General features: G+C 40.5%; 1 protein-coding gene across 1 annotated transcript; it reads right to left on the reverse strand.

Moving 5' to 3' along the window:
* Positions 1-1364: 1364 nt before the first annotated feature.
* Positions 1365-4677, reverse strand: LOC124214389 (jerky protein homolog-like). The gene is made up of 4 exons (XM_046616660.1): positions 3760-4677; positions 3077-3688; positions 2295-2631; positions 1365-1522 (listed from the first exon to the last, which is right to left on the reverse strand). Exons 1-4 carry the CDS (start codon positions 4675-4677, stop codon positions 1365-1367), a joined length of 2025 nt encoding a protein of 674 aa, XP_046472616.1.
* Between the last annotated feature and the right edge of the window lie 13432 nt (positions 4678-18109).

Consider the following 18109-nt stretch of genomic DNA (forward strand, 5'->3'; position numbering starts at 1 on the left):
GAGCATCATGCGTAGTTCTGATTTGGTTGATAATTTGCCGTAAATAAGCCGCGAATTAGTGGTTAAACTTTTTTTTTGTCGCACTCATTTTAAAAAAAAAAAAGCGGATGCCGTGCTGATTTTTCAAGAATTTAGCGCGCCATCTACCAAAATAACGCACAGCGAGCATCATACGTAATTCTGATTTGGTTGATAATTTGCCGTAAATAAGTCGCAAATCAGTCGTTAAACTTTCTTTTTTGTCGCGCTTGTTTATAAAAAAAAAAAAAGAATCAAAAGTTAGCGCACCCCCAGACAGATAATAATTGAGCTCATATTTTGCTTTTCTTTGCCGTAAGCCGAGCGTGACTCCAAAAGTTGAAGAGAATATAATATGTATATTGTGACGATTTGTTTTTTTATTATCACAATTTACAGCTACGTTGGATGAACTATTGACTTTTGTATTCTCAATAGCAAATCGTCAGTCTCAATACAAATCATGAGTACGTTCAACTTTAAGACATATTCGTTCTCGTACCAAATGAATAAATAAATTAGGGATGTAAAAATAAATTGTTAAAAAAAAACTCATTTTCATTCATCCATTCACTCTTAAGATTAAAATAACGAATAAATGAATCAAGGGTGTATAAATAAAATGGTAAATAGAAATCCATAAAAAATTATTCATTCCGGTCTTTTTCAATCAAATTGGTTTCTGACTTTGCAATACAAGTCCCATACCTTGGAAACGAATAATACGAGTTTAATGTCGGATATTATAGACAAGACGTTTCTTCTGAATCACAGAAACATATGTCCGCAGGATTTGCAGACACGGTAACCGCAGATAAAGAAATTCTGAGAAAAGGGAAGGATCCGTGTCTTTGTAGAACTCCAAAAGTGCGAAGAATCGAAAAAGACCATTTTTGAAAATTCAGCTTCTACCAGGTTTTAAAATCGAGCAACCGCATATATATATATATATATATATATATATATATACGTATAGCTACCGTGATACGTGAACGACGCTTGGAAAAGCACGTGATCGCAAACAATAAGACCATATCTCCGTGACGGAGACTCGAAAATTTTCAATCGAAATATTACTGCCATTTATTTCTTAACTACTTGGTACAATAGGTATTTTAATTTGTATGGGATGATTGTTTGTGCCACACGTTTTTCAGGGTAAAGTGCTCATTTCGAACACTCGATGAACTGGACCCCCATGGTTTTTTCCAATTAATTTATATTGTCTTTAATATAGCAGACAATTTTCGGCTTCGTTTTGTATGTGTCTTTCAACACCTTTGGCTTTAATTGACAGTTGTCATACTGTATCCACGTTCCTCTGAACGATATTCCGGTGTAGTGGCCTATTTCATCTTTTTTTGTATCTCTGAGCCGTAGTAATCAATCAGACCAATCAGTTCAAACTCATCGATACCATCTTTAAATATCTTTGGTATCATACTCAACTCGATATGCAGCCCCTTTTCGATGAACCCATAAATCTCGATGCATATCATTTTACCTGAAACACATTAATATTATTTAAGAATATAAAGTCAGGTCTTTTACCTCTCTGGGCACTATACATATGTATCGGGTTGCCGGTGACCCTGCACACCTAGCAAAATAGATGGGTGCTGAAAAGTGGTAGTGCCCAGAGAGACGATTATGGATAACCGAGTGAATAGCAGCTGGCTCACCAGTAGTCATTCCAATGTCTACTTTTCCTTGGCAATTTACGCAACGTCTTTTTCTGGTCATGTTTCCTTTTAGTATGTTGAAAAAGTTGTTATTATTTTTCAAATGATTTATTTGGAGTACGGCAGAATACTCTTTATTTATAATTTCATTGCAACCGTTTATGCATTTTATTTTTTGTTCAATACTTGACTGATTTTGCAAAATATAATTGATGAGATCGTTGATAGCCGAATCACATTCCACAATTTTGAACATTTTCTCCTGGGTTTCAATGCCCTTAAAGTTGAGCATTAAACGACCTCTTAATCTATACGTATTCGCTGTAATCCCTTTTTTTAATGTGTCAGAAACGATTCCAAATAACGGATTACATCCGGTTGTAGTTAATACGTATTGTTGGAAATGTGCATAATCTATACTGGCTGCTAGAATAATTTGGTAAAAGCTATCTACTGCACACGTATGTTTAAATGAATATTTTGCACCATTTATAGATACAAAATTCATTTTCAAAGCATTGCCATTTTTTAATGTTGGTAAATTTTCTTTATTATTTGAATGGTATAACAGCATGTCATAAATTTTTTCTTTACTTTGGCCAAGATATCTGTTTTTGCTTGTAACGCTTTCGTTATTACTTTTCAAATCCTTTAAGACTAAGCCTTTGTGATTTTCTATTTCCGTTAAGGCCATTTTGTATTTAATGTCTTCTGAGCTGTAGCAATTTACACCCACTCTTCGCTGGCCATAACCTTCTTCTCCCGATTCGATAGAGCATCCTGGTAGGGCGTGTACGTTTTTTCTGCATACCCTGCAGGAATGCGCTCCTTCAGGTTGATCACCTCGAAAGCAAGCTACACATTGTTGCATATTGTTAGTCAGCTCTTTCAATGGAGATATTTGACCAGTTGCTGCTGATTCTCCTTTATACTGCAACGTTACATTTGAATTTAATAAAATGCCTATTCAAATTGAATGTCGTAGAAAAGTTTTAGTACAAGCTGAGTACGCAGAGACGACAAAGACGCACCCAGCAAGTAGTAAGCATACTTATACAGTAGAGCGTCGATTATCCGAACTAATTGGGACCGGGAACCATTCGGATAATCGAAAATTCGGATAACCGAACAGTGTGAAAAAAACGCTGATTCGTTCAATGTATAAACATACGTATGTATTTAAAACAGATGAACTATCTTCTTATTATATACATAGTACATTTTGTTAACATTTATAACGGTTACGTAATAGAATATAGTGTACAAAATATATGTATTGAAAAACAAGTGTCTATACTAATTTTATAAGTGGTAGGTGTATGTACATACTTGGTTTACTTCTTTGGAAAAAAGTTCATGATTTTCCTCTGTTTTACAACGGAAGCTCGCTTCTTTGCAGCCAAATCCCGCAATCGTTTCAGGAGAAGAAGTTGCGTTTGACAACATTCAGGTTGTTTTTCGTACCACTCCATCGCCGTTTCCAGAGCCCCGAAGGCCTCACCGTGAGAGGGCTGCTTTGACGCTTCCACACTTTCGTCGCTGTGTTTGTCATCAGAATCACTATCTTCGTCGTGGAGAACTGAAGATACGATTTGATCGTCGGTTAAAATTTGATAGCTGGGATCGTTCGCGTCATCTTTCAGCCAATTTTCGGCGTCATCGTTGTCACATTCCGTGAATCCAGGGATGGCGTGGAAGATTTCAACGAATTCATTTATGCCACCTTGCTCGCAATTAGAAATATCTTCTTGAATCTCGGCCTGCGTTTCTTCTGAGGGTGGCCACAGTTTGTTCCAAGCGTTCTTCAGATTTCTTTCTGTTAGCGATGCCCACGCATCAGCTATCATGTAGCAACAATGTTTCAAATTTATGGTTTTCGCGAATTGAACAATACTGTCTTCGGTGTTTTCTTCTGCCATAAACAGTCTCCTAAGAACTTCTTTTCTATACAATCTCTTCATTTTCTCTATCACACCCTGATCCATAGGCTGGATAAGAGATGTTACGTTCGGTGGAAGGAATCTGACTTCGAAGTATCTGGATCGAGACTGTTCAATACCTCAGCGGATGGATGAGAAGGCGCGTTATCTAGGAGCAGCAACACTCTACCAGTTTTATGTTGAGCCTTGCGCCATTCTTTAACGTTCTTCATAAAATCGTTTGTGTACCAATCGCAAAACAATCTTGAGTCCATCCAAGCACTATTCTGGGCTTTATAGATCACAGGCAAGCCAGTCACATTTTTGAAGCACCGCGGTTTCTTCGCCTTTCCGATAAGTAATAACGGTAATCTATGAGTGCCGGCTGCATTAGCACATGTCATAGCCGTTATTCGTTCTTTGGACACCTTGAATCCGGGTGCTGCAGTTTCACGCCTAGATGCGAGAGATTTGGTGGGCAAAGACTTCCAATTTAACCCAGTCTCATCTGCATTGTACACATCATCTCTAGAATATCCTTCCTCTTCTACGATGGTAGCGAAGTTCTGTTTAAACTTCTCAGCAGCCTCCGAATCTGCCGATAACGTTTCCCCTTGAACCTGAAGTTCTCGTATTCCATGGCGAGTCTTGAAGTTTTTCAGAAATCCAGAGCTGGCTTTAAAATCAGACGATCCGCCGATTCTATTGTTCAAGTCAAGAGCTTTCTCACACAAGATTGGACCGGAAATTGGTTGTCCTAAACTTCGCCTCTGCGTGAACCACTCGGATAAAGCCTTGTCGAGAACTGGATTCTGCGCGGATTTTAAAGCTTTTCGTTTCTGGGCCCCATGTTCACCGTCCGACGTTGACACAAATGACAAAATTTTATCCTTATTCTTTTTAATGTCCGTGATTGTTGCATTTCCCACATTGTACGCGAGAGCTAGAGATGCACCGGTCTCTCCTTTATCTAGCTTAGAAAGAATCTCTCGTTTTTGTTCCAAGGTAAGAACGTGTCGTTTACGCTTAGAAGTTAAAGGACTAGACGTAGAACTCATTATGAACGTGAGTTAGGAATCACATACAATCAGATTCAATATCGGGGCTCGCTCTTTCACAGCTCTGCAGAAAAGTACATAAAGACTGACACTGGAAAACTAAATGCGCGCGAGCTCCTGTCAAGCGGGCGGAGGGGAGGTACGCCGTGCAAGTCTGAGCTCGCGACCAGGTAGAACCCGCGATACGGTCCTAACAGTTGCACGACTCGGCCATAAAACATCTGGTCGCCAAATGCAAACTGCACATGCACGTCTACGCGGACCTAACGGTCAACCTCGGTCAGGTTTTCCGTATACCTACCAACAAACCTAATCACTACCCCCACAAATCTTTCGGATAATTGACGTTTCGGATAAACCAAATCACCATTCGGATAATTGACGTTTCGGATAACTGACGTTCGGATAATCGACGGTCTACTGTAGTTATATTCAGCTCAATGAAACGAATAATGTCAAACGTGTCATAAGCACAAGATTATCACAAAAATTTCGAAAATAATTATCAATAATTACTTCAAGGCAATTAGATAAAATATTCCATTTGAATGCTTTTACCGTCAGATACACACTGGCGTTTCGCTATAATGTGACGCTGATTCTTCAATATGTAGTGATGGCTTTTCGCCATCCGCATAACCAGACCCCTCGAATTCCATATTGTGTATTATTGAGTTAGAGTCATTTTCGGTTTTTATTCGAAGCATTCTAGGCTTATCGGTTTCTTCAAGAGTATCACTTCTGTCAATTTCATCCGATGTGATCTCGTCATTTGCCTATAGAATCCTCAATTTTCCATCATAATATTTGATAATTTTTTTGGATAGTTCCATCTACTCTCGAGTACTTTCCCTTTTTAGCCAATACGCCGTGTTTGCTTTTCTTAATTTCACATTCGACAGCAGCACTGGAGCTTGGGCGTATATTGTCAATATTAAATTTCTTATTATGAAGATTCGACCACATTGGTAAATGCCTAATTTCTCTCAGCAATCTTTGAGCTATTCTTAAATCAAAATGTGCGTTATCACGATCGCCAATTTCATTTTTTATTTTCGTCTTTACTCCTAACTCAATTTCAGTAGCCCATTGCTCCCATGCATTTGAGTACATATTCTTTTTCTTTGAGTTCTTTGGTCTATCCATTTTTTGTTTCTCATTATTAATATCCTCATCGTCCAAATCCTCATCAACTTCGGATTCACCGCTTTGGCTTCTGGTTTCTACCTCATTACATAAATTTTCGTACTCATGCAACTGACCAGTTATAATGTCTCGCAAACGTTCTTTATGTTTTTCACATAATGTCACTTGGTTCCCTTTAGTTAATTTGCCATCTGTTTTGCTCAAAGCTACTGTTAAGAGCATTGTTATCAAGTCTCTCGCTTCTTCTTCGTTTGAACTCAAAATTAATTGACCGATACTTGCTAAATAAAAAACTTTGATCCGTTGATTTTTAGTTTTCAAAAAATCAGCCCACAGTTTTATATAATGAGCTACGTCTATGGAAATTAACGTTTTATTGTGCATTAATATGGGGTCAGTTTTAAATGCATCGCAATATTCTTCGATTGTCAAAAAATTTGTGAATGCAGATATGCATGCAGTTAGCAAGGCCCTTGAAGAGTCACAAATCTGCAAATGATAAACTGAATTAACCCTAGTTCGCTCCTGTCATTTTTTTGTTTCACTTTCAAACGCTGTCATGTGGTCCAAGCGATCACCAGTTCTTTGTTTCAAGCGTGAAATGATCTTTACACCCGGGAATGAAACTTATAGATGAATTTTTTTGTGTTCTTAATAAGGAAGAGATTAGTGTATATAAACGTTAATTTCATTGAACTGAAACTTGGTGAAAGAATGATTGGAACGAAAAGTGTAGCGGACAAAAAGATGCAAAAATGGGTTTGACACTATGATATTTTGTTGAGGTGCGTTTGTACCCCGTTGCAGTATTGTAGGGCTAATGTACGATATGAATTTGTCATATTGCAACATCTATCTATTATTTTCATCAAATTTTTGAATGCTCCAATAGTTGAACCTATATTTTTTCAATAAACTGATATGATAAATTTGTGCAATATATCGATGCCTGAGCACAGTATCATCCTGTCTCAAATTGTAAGTGAGAACTATATTATTACATGTTTGAAAAGGATCCTATATCCACAATACATTTGTTCTCTCCGAAATTGAAAGTTGATACCACTACGGCGCGGCGGTCTCTACATTCATATACTCATATTAATTTGGATACAAAATTTGTATCAATTTCAATAGCGAAAAATTAACCCCCCTGTATATACAACTCTATAATCAAGATACTCCAATATTTTTTTTTTTTTTTTAAGAACCTCCCGATTTCCTTGATGGTTTTTAGCGCATGACAGCTCAACAAGAATTCGATAATTCGAAATCTGAGGAGATGAAAAAAGGCTTTGAATCACCATGCATTAGAATCGTCGAATACTTCCGACATTAGAAGACGTAAATGTATTTCAGCGAAAGAATCGCAAAAGAAGAAACAAATTATTCATTGCAGGTTTGTATCATCGAAGTTTCAGTGCATATACAAATTTTTTAATCTACATGCAAAGAGCGTCGTAGTGCTGCCAACTTGATTTCGGAGCAAACAGATGATTTGCAAACGCATTTTGTTATAAAATACCTTGCAATCAAAATTCGAGATAAGATAGATTCCAAAGGCATTTTGAGATAGGATAGTTTTTATTCGCGATTTGAAACAGGATGATATTTTGCTCAAGTGCCGATATGATAACAGTTCTGCGTTAATGTAGTACTTCATCCAAAACTAAATTATTTATTTATTTACACGCTTGGACTTTTTGAACAGAATCTATACAACTACTTGTTAAACATAAGGTAGGTAATTTGACCTTTTGCGAAAACATAACTTGAAACATTTTGTATTTAAATCAATTAAATGTAAGAAAAGCCGAAATATTTATCAGCGTAAGTAAGTTATATTTGATAATCAGTGCGAAATTACGTAGAGTCGTAAGCAACAAGTAATAATGAGCTCAAGATGACGATGTTGTTCGTTTGGAACTCTATCGAGAAGTGATCGTCACCTCGCTGGTCGAAGCGTCGATCCCTTAGCGATTCGTGGGGCTCACTAGTCCTTTGTCCTAGCCACTTATCGCCTCAGATAAACAGCTCGGGTGACCGTCGCCGAAAGCGAGACGTTGGTCTCAAGTGGGCCCCTTTCGTCAACACGAGCATCGAGAGAAACTGTTGCGTTCGTTGCGTTCAGTAGCAACATATGTTTCTTTGTTACGTTTCAGCCGTTTGAGCATTTAGCAGCGCGCACAGGCGCTCGAAGAAAAATTAGGCTCTTAAACAATGAGAGCTAAGAAGCTGAAAACTTCCAGAAAACTTCTTCAAAGCACTGTGAAAATGTTGATATTATTAAAAAATGAAAACTTAAGCTTTCGTCACACAACTTTTTCAATTGAAAATATAAAACGAAAATTATGATGAAATTTTTTGAATCAATAATTTGAAACTTATAATATTTTACCTTTCATATTTCCTGGCTTAGCTGATTTGGTCAAATGATGGTTCGCAAACTGAAATCCATGCTTGAGTTGTAACGAATTCCATAAATGCGCCGATATCTTTTCCGCCCATACTTTAGGTCGCGGTACTGTTCGAATGCGTTTGATTTTTTTCCCCTTCTTTGTAGTAGTTTTGTGTACTACTTCAGTGATTAGATCCTGAATTTCTGTCTCAGGTATCGCAAATGTAAAACAATCGAGACAATCTAAACTTGTGTTCGCTATTGAATTTGTGTCGACAGAAGATGCAGTTGTATTTATTGTCGAATTTTGCAAGGAGTCGTTGAGTTTTTACCCAATAAAACGTTCCTTAAATCGTATCGATCATTAACGACGTATGAGTGTAGGCTGGTAGGCTTTATACCTAATTCAATTGATAGGTTTACCCACACATTTTCCTTTTGCCGAGGCGATCTTTGCATTTTCGAGCAGAATGTCATTTTTATGTTTCAATACTGCATTTTTCACATTTTCTTTACAAACAGTACGAGGCTTACAGGGACCTCGCGTTGGAGTCACGATAATTTAATTCAATAAATAATGTAACAGGTCGACATAATATTTAGTCGAGCTCTCAGCCGATCACTTATAATACCTACTGCCACAGGTCACTAAATGGTACTGCTCAGTAAAACGTTACAAAGCCGCGAGATAGCAGCGCCTACGATGCCTCTGTTTATAGTTTTGAATTTTGCCCATGCCAGTGCCGACAAAGGCGGCATCTCTTTGTAGCAAGTAGATTTCATATAATACGTGTGTGAATTTCACGCACCTGTAGAAGGTACTTTATTTTAACAGATTTAAATTTGTAGAGAATATAGAGTTCTTTTGCTTGATCCGTCTCGTGTCCTGGCTAACAGTCGAATGCCTCCAGGACCGCCTTCCTCCGAGAGCATTCCTCAGGGCTCTCGAGTCGAGTTGTTCCGTAGCGTAAACATCCGATAACCGATCCCGCATGGTTTTCTGGCTGAGCCAGTCCTCTTCAAAAATGTTTACTTCATTCGGCCTCACTGACCATCCTGGGTCGCCCTCGATCCCCTCGTTCGCACGAATTATTCGCTACGATCTAAAAAACAAGACCCTCTCTTATTTACACATCAAGTGTTAAAGACGTGGGAAAGACGACAACTGCGTATCAATCTACACCCCGCAGAGGAGTGATCAGGTCCTCGCAAGAGTGCCAACCGATAATTAGATATCGCCAAAAGTGATTAGTTCGGAGGACATTGGGAGTTAGGATGTCGGGTGTACGGTTGCTAGCCTCGCCAGATGCCAACTGCCAAGCTGAGCGGGCAACCGGCCTCCTCAGCCCTATGAACGTCTGACTCCGACTACCTTTGGTCCCGGCCTGCGCCCGAAATCCCACCTGTTCGAGATTGACCACTTCTCGATCATGGGAAATGGACTCGACCCTGGTCCAGCCTTGCCAGCACCCGTCGCACGAAACAATCTTGACCACGGATTGCATCTCAGGGTTACTGAATGCGGGCCCTCATCCCAGGATGGGAGTAACTCACCATTGCGGCTTACTGCGTGGCATCGAACGTGATCCCTTGAACCAGTAATTTGCTTTTAGCTTTGCTAACGTCCTCTCAAGATCGAAGTGCCCTTGTTCGTCGTGGTATAATCTCACAACGTTAAAACGAGACATTTTCGGTACGACCCACTTGTTACCCGTGTCTGTCTTTCGGAAAAAGGACCCTTGCCTTGAGGTCATACTTGTCATAGTATTGCTTCGTTTCTGGTTGATTTTCGCCAGACTCCAAGATCCTACGAATTAAATCTATGTCTGGGTCCTGCGATTGGGCCACCTTAATCCATTCGCTCTCCATAATATCGATAGCACAACAATCAATCGCATTCCTGCTTATATAATCGACATGAGCTGCTTGGGTACCCCGGCGATACACAATATCGAAATTGTAGTCTTGCAAATACCCACACCAACGCGCGACTCGCGATTGTATGTCCTTTTTACTCGCTGTAGCGCGTACGGCACTGCAATCAGTTACTATGGTGAATTTGATTCCTAATAGGTAAACCCGAAATGCTTTCAATGCCGTGAATACCGCCAGCGTTTCTAAATCGTACGAATGATATTTTTGTTCCGTAGGAGTCGTCTTGCGACTATAGTATGCGACCACGCGTTTTCCTTCCCTATGTTTGTGTTGGTATGGCACCCAAGCCCAACGCGCTCGCATCCGTATGCACCTCGATTTCACGCTCGGGATCGTAAATTGCTAAAATCGGTCTGCTCACTAGCATAGCTTTTATCTCGTCAATTGCTTCGCTTTCCTTCGCTCCCCACGACCAAGAAACATCTTTACGCAAGAGGTTCGTTAATGGGGCCGTCTTTCGCGCAAAATCCTTTATGAATTTGCGGAAATATCCCGCGAGACCTAGGAACTGCCTAACTTGCTTTATATTAGTAGGGTAACCAGATTTTGTTACGGCATCAATTTTATGAGTGCCTGGTCGTATCCCTTCCCCCGAGATTTCACGTCCTAAATACTCGATTTTATTTTGAAAGAATTTACATTTAGATAGATTGATCGTCAAATTGTTAGCCTAAAGAGCCTTAAGGACTACTTCTAGTTTCTCAAACCCTTCGTCTAGCGTCTCTGTAGCGACCAATATATCATCTATGTACACGAGGGCATTATCTTTAAGGACTCTGTTCATGGCCTTCTGGAATACAGCTGGCGCGTTGACTAACCCAAAAGGCATTCGCAAGAATTCCCATTGACCGTCCGGCGTAACGAAAGCCGTCTTCTCGATAGAATCGGGGTGCACGAGAATTTGATAGAACCCGGACTTTAAATCTGAAGATGTAAAAACCCGTTTGTTGCAAAGTTGATCTACTTGGTCATCAATTATAGGCAATGGATATTGAATACGTTTGGTAATTCAGTTGAGACCTCTGTAATCTATTGCCATTCGCGTCTCCCCATTTTTTTTTTTCGTACAAGTACAACTGGGCTCCCACAAGGTGACGTACTCTCGCGAATAATACCGTTATCCTCTAATTCTGCTACCATGATCCTCACTTTCTACCGACCGGTTTTAGAGAGGCGGTATGGCCCATGAAAAACGGGAACTTCGGAAGTTAATTCAATTTTCATCTCTGCGGCATCCGTTTCACCTAATTCCCTCATCTTCAGAGATATGCTCCGCCGATAACTATTTAGTAGCCTCAACAATCTCGTTCTGTTGATCGCGTCGAGGTATTCGCACCAAATATCGTCCTCTTTCACCGCTCCCGCTTGGTCGGCATGCCTCAACTTCTAATACTTTATCGTTTTTAACCGGTTGATCAAAGGTAAATATCACCCCAGACGCGTCTGATATAGCCCTAGTACCGGCCTTTTGTAAGATATCTCGACCGACGAGAATTTCCTTCGTCAATTGGTCATCGGCAACAATAAAGACTTTTATCTTGAATGGAATATCATCAATATTGTAGTATAATGATAATAATAGGTTTGATGCTATTAATTTTACTAAAGAAAGATCTGCAGTGTGACGGCAGGTTTGAATTTTACAGAAGTATTTCTTTATTATGACAAAGTGACAAGTACATCTTTACAGTAGTCCCGATGGTCTTAGACTGACTTTTGCTTAGCTATTAGGTACATGCAGGGCCTCTTGGCCTTTTCTCACCCCCACCCTCATACCCTTACTTATACTTTGTACTCCATACTTCATACCTGGCTTCTCTCTCGCTCTCACACGACTCGTATCCATCTCAATTATACAATACTTTAGTGACTGAGACTCACCAACTAGTCACGTGTCCTCATCTGGCAACAGCATGTTGGATAGCCTTTGTCACAACATAATCCTTAAATTTACGACACTTAAAAATAAACACAACCTTATCTTTACTTTAAAATATAAACTTAACATAGAGAATATTCTTTACTCCTACAATGTGAACCTCGATTCTTGATCGAGCGATCGGAACGACTACTGCATGATTGAATGCCGACAAGGTTTTGTCCGTACCTTTAAATTTTAAATTTAAGGATCTCGCTAGACTCTCCCGGATAATCGAGCAGTCGCTTCCCAGATCAACGGTACAGGTCTTTTCCCGATTGCCTAGAACGCACCTCTTAAGTGGTTTATTTACTCGGGTTGCCGCAATCTGGCATACGTCAAGCGAGGTTGCGCCCCGTAGCGAGACCGTCCCCTTGCCATCTAGTCATGCTCTCCTCTCGTCTCTGTCCTTTTGCTGCTTTTTACGGCATTCCGTCTCAGTATGCCCCAAAATTTGACAAAAACCGCACCTCCCCCTAACTCCGATATTTCTTTCGGTCGCGTGATGGGGGTCCTTTGGCAGTCCCATTTCGTTTTTATTAACCCTATCCCGCCTTGGTTCCGGGCAGTTGACTCTCCGGTGCCCCTTCCCTCGGCAATTATAACACGCATCGGGGTCAAGACGCCCGGATCGAGGTTGAAACTTAACTAGCCCGAAAGGACGCTTCGTGCTCTTTTCGTCCGTTGCATATTTTGTTTCTTTAGGCTCGCCAATCGACACGGATTCCAGACACCGACTCAATTCTGCGAGCGTCCCTTTTTTCGCAGTAATCAAATTCATTTTTAATTGTTCATTGTGGATTCCGTAAACCACGAATTCAACAATCTTTTCCTCCGGGATGTCTAGATTTACTCGATTAATTCTTTTGACCTTCTCAAAGCAGTACGCTTGTAAAGACTGACCCGGCGTGCTCTTATATGCTACCGCGTATTCAAGTAGTTCCCCAAAATTCTGTTCCCCTGAAAATTGTCTAAGAATTGCTACCGTAAAAGCTTCCCAACTAATAGGAGCACCGTCATACCAGCCCCTTGCAATACCCTTTAATTTTAATGAGGCCAAATAGATTTTGTGCGGGTCATCCCAGTCATACATTACCGCGTACATGTTCACCTTCTCTAACCATTCCTTAGCCGATAAATCTTTTTCTTCCGGATCAAATTCAGGTAATACCTTCTCGTTCACGTAATGATTTGACCGTTTCGAACCTGTCTTGATGATAGCCGACAACACCTCAGTTAGCTTCGCAAAATCGGACTCATCCTGAGCTGCGGTACCACCCACCGGACTCCTGCTCGCAGATCCATGCGTCAGGTAACTCGGCGACCGACTCCTGCTCCTCGTCTTAGTGCGTCGCTGGCGCTCTCCGCACCGACGGTTGCTATCAGATCCTGAAGCCGCTCTTCGATGACGGGTGCGATCCGAGAGCTTCCTGTACCTGCTTTGGCGATGACTGCTGGCCCCTGAACTGTGTCGTTTCGGGCGGCACGAAGGCGATCTCAGTCGCTGCCCATCGTCATCCTTCGTCCTTCTAGATTCCCCGTCACGGTCTCTCTTGCTCGACTTCGGTGGCATACTGTTCTATTCTCCGGTCGTAACACTTTCACTTTGATAACTCACACTTGTGGCTTTCAGATTTCACAATTTCGAACGTAGCTCGTGGTATATCCCACTTCTGATCTGTCGAAGGTATTTTATTTTAAACAGGAACTTTGACAGATTTGAAATTGTAGAGAATATTTCGGTTTCGGCCTGATGCGCTTCGTGTCCTGGCTAACAGTCGAATGTCTCCAGGACCGCCTTCCTCCGAGAGCAGTCCTCGGGGCTCTCGAGTCTAGTTGTTTCGTAGCGTAAACATCCGATAACCGATCCCGCATGGTTTTCTGGCTGAGCCAGTCCTCTTCAAAATGTTTACTTCACTTATGACACGCTACGGAATCAAACTTTACTCCACGTACAGTAATTTGAAGGCTTCGATCTGTGAACGTTTCAATCGCACGCTGAAAGGTAAAATGTGGACACGGTTCAGTATGCAAGGAAGCTTCAAGTGGCTCGATATCTTATCTGATTTGGTTTCGGCTTACAACAACACCAAACACCGAACCATAAGAATGAAACCGTCGGATGTCACCGTTGCAAACGAGAGGCTGTTATTACGTCAGGCGTACGGAGGGCTTCGAGCGATACCTACCATATCGGCAAAATTCAAATCTGGCGACAAAGTTCGAATCAGCAAATTCAAAAATGTCCTCGAGAAAGGTTACACTCCCAATTGGACGACTGAAATATTCACGATAAGTCGAGTGGAAAATACTCATCCTGTGACGTACAAGCTCAAAGACTACCGAGATCAACCCATCGCTGGTGGTTTCTACGAACAAGAGCTCCACAAGGTTAAACATCCGGATATCTATCTGGTGGAGAAGGTGCTCAAGAAGCGTGGAAGAAAAATATACGTTAAATGGTTAGGTTTTGACAATACACACAACAGTTGGATAAACGAATCGGACATGTAACTTTGGAATAAATGAATTTTTTTGTAAAAACGTATGTGTCTCTTTATTTTATACCCGACACATGACAAGTATGCATCTTTGTTTTTTTAGACAATCAACAGACATATGCATCGTTGTACAATTTTTTTATACTTCGGAGCGTTCTTATTAACCATCCTACATAATAATATTTCATACATCATGGTACAGTTGTAAAAATTAAGCCCTGTATAATAATAATAATACTTTATACATCATGGTACAGTTATAAATTAAGTCCTACACAGATTACGGTAATTTATAAAGCTACGGTGCAGGCTTGTAACCCCACGGAAGCGTATCGGTCGTGTTTTGAAACACGATCCGCTTGTCGTCATTCCAGCTCAGTGCTACTTTCTGCTGTTCTACGGTATATACCTCGTGCTTTCGACTCATGATCAAATGCTGATTTGAGGATAGATTTTCACGTTTCAACGCACAGTCCAAATAATCGTTGAAGGTTATTTTTCTTAACGCTGATCCTCTAACACCTTTGGCACGTTTGTTGTCTTTTTCATCTCCCAAGACTCGGAATGCGTACAATTTAGCTCGTAACCCTACAAATTCCGACATGATTTTCCCGTTATTCTCGTCTTTCATCAAGCCGAGAACTTTTTTGTTTGCTCGAGGTATTCCGTAAACGTTGTCAAGAGGATAATCCGACGTGTCGAATTTGTGCAAGTCCTCCTTCATGTGTTCGTATATGTCGGGGACGGTAAAATTGTAAATCAAACTGTCGGTATCCGTGTACATTAATTTTGCTCGATTGCCAAATTTCTGCTTAATGTAATTGTAATGAAAATCATAGATGTATGTTTTAGATAGATCCAGGATGGAGAAACCTGCATACAATGGTTTATTCAATTTGACTTTCGTCTTATTCATTTCGATGATAACCATCTCTTTGTCGAAAACGGTGCAGCTGTGAAAATTAGGCTTGGCTATGGTAGCTCTCGCACCGTACCGTCCATCCCATTCGGTGATCAATCGAACATCTCTGTACTTTCGCACGTTTTCCATAGTTTTGCCAAAAACTGCGTTGTTCATTAGCTTGTAAAAATTTTTCTCAAATTCGTTGTCAGATTTTTTTCGCATATCGGTATTCAAATCTATATATTTTTTGAGCCACGGGGTTTGCCTGAATTTGAGAACTCTGTGAATTTGAAGTAATTTTAAGCCTAATTGTAAGCATTGTTTCAAAACGCTGTAGTGAACAACGTAGTTTATCTTGGAAAATAGCGTGGGCGTCAATTTTGACTGTTTATTGGTCGAAATCGGAGGTACATAGTGCTCCGGACACAATGGTAAATCCTTATGAGTTTCATGCAGTTCCGCAGGATATTCCAAATCTACCTCCAGCACGTAACCAAACTCCGCATCGTCCGAGATGGTAAGAACGTCGCATTGTCTGAAGTCTGATACCCATTCGAAGGAACTGTATGGCAGAGCAAAGCTCATAGCAGCACCGTACAAATTATTAACGTCAAAGTACATGAGATAAGATTCTTCGACCTCAGGATCGAATTCCTCTCCCATGTACCTGTTGTTGGCCTTTGCGTATCTGTTCGAACACTGTGATACACCACCACGAATACCTTTTTCGATAAATATAACCATGTCTATGTCGGTGAGAAGCTCGAGTTCGATGCCTGTACATTTTAACATTGCATCAAACGACAGACCGGGCGCTGTGTAGTAATGTAACGGGTCCAGTTTGTACGTCGTGCAACAATTCTGTCGAAAATTTTGAAAAACGTCAGCCAGTAAAAACACGTCCGTCTGTAAATACAAGTCCGAATACTCTCCCAAAGTTTGGACGTTAAAAGTTTGCCATACGTCGCACGCGTGTGCGTAATCGTCGTCTGATATATTCCGGTCGTTCAATTTTGAATAAAACTGTTCTTTGGCTGGTAAATGTTTCTCCTCGAGCTTCTCCCAACTGTCTATGTATTCGTACGGGAAGACACCTTTCCTGGTCAATAACCGAAATTTGTTCAAGCTACTGCAGAATTTACGTGTTATTGTTTTTCGGCAATCGTCCAGATACGATGATAATTTATCGAGGCTGCTAGGCATGAAACGGTACGAATCTATGAAACGGAACGTTACATCCGTTCCCTTAACGAATTTAGTGAAGGAAATGTACTTTTCTTTGTTGACAGGTAATAGTTTAACAGTACCTTCGAATGACGTACCCAGGGCTTTGATCAGAAAATGCGAATCGTAACCCGAAAGATTGTGGAATATCACTGGGATGGTGTGCGAATTTTGGTAATTTAGATTACAGCTGCGGTGAGCAGCACCACGGTACTTTCCCGTGAAATGACAGTGATCCCGATGTTTCACGTCTGTGGGCGTAAACGGTTTTTCACAAATATGACAGACCGCCGACAAATCAAATTCGTTGATCTGATTGAAATTTAGTGGTTCCATCGGTACAACAGTCTTGTAATATCCCTCTAACGAAAGTGCCAATTCCTTTAACTCGTTCACAAACCATTGGATGCAAGTTTCTCCGCGATTAATTTTGAATTTTGAAAGCGAATCGTCAAACGCACAATGCAGATAGTAAGCTATACTATAAGGAAGATGCTTCTGATAAATTGTTCTATTTTCCCCAAAACTTTCATGTGTGGGCTGCAGTAAACATTCTAGATCTGCGTAAACGCAGAACGGAACGTTTTCTTTGTGCTTGAAATTTTTAAATTTGAGAATCTTGTCCTCTTCTGTTGGTAAGATAACTTTGGTTTTATTCAAATGCATGCAATCTACATTGTGCTTGATCAAACACCTTTCAGATTGGAAGTGTGATAGACACCTATCGCACAACCATGTACGACATTTATGTTTAGAAATTTGGGAACGTGTCAGCCGTGATAAATTCCGAATCCATGCAAAATGATGTGTTACATTCTTTTCAATATTTTCCATACTATCATCGTTATCGCCGTCGTTTTCAGACTCTATTACTAAAAGATGGATTGTAGGCTTATCAGACTTGTTTCGACTCAAATAAATGGGTACAATTTCACTACGCTTTTGTTTTTCCGCACTATCTATACCGTAAACGTTAATTGAGAGTTTGTTAAGTTTCTCAAATTTTGGAATCTGGTCTAAAGACATTGGAAAATGCAAACCTCCGTATTGTAGCACTGAGCTGAAATGTGGATACGAAGTGATTTCGCTGGGATTGTTGTTGGCTGGAAAGAGGGCTGCGGTGACCGACCAGAGAAAGCAATACGCGTCTCCATTGCGGATGTTGACGACAGCCTTCTTATCTTGAATATCTTTGGGTAGTGGTGTGTATGTGAACACACCGCCTCGCAGTGGCACGTACTTGTTGATATTTACAGTCAAATTGATTATTTCGGTCAGCGACCAACCAGAGTCTCTCTCTTGAAAATCTTCCACCTTGGCCAACACTTTTTGCTTTACGTTCTCTTCGAACCACCCGTGTATGTCAGCTGGCTGGAGGATGATTTGGTTTCTGGTGTTGAAATATT

The sequence above is a fragment of the Neodiprion pinetum genome, chromosome 3, assembly GCF_021155775.2.
Source record: "Neodiprion pinetum isolate iyNeoPine1 chromosome 3, iyNeoPine1.2, whole genome shotgun sequence".
NCBI lineage: Eukaryota > Metazoa > Arthropoda > Insecta > Hymenoptera > Diprionidae > Neodiprion > Neodiprion pinetum.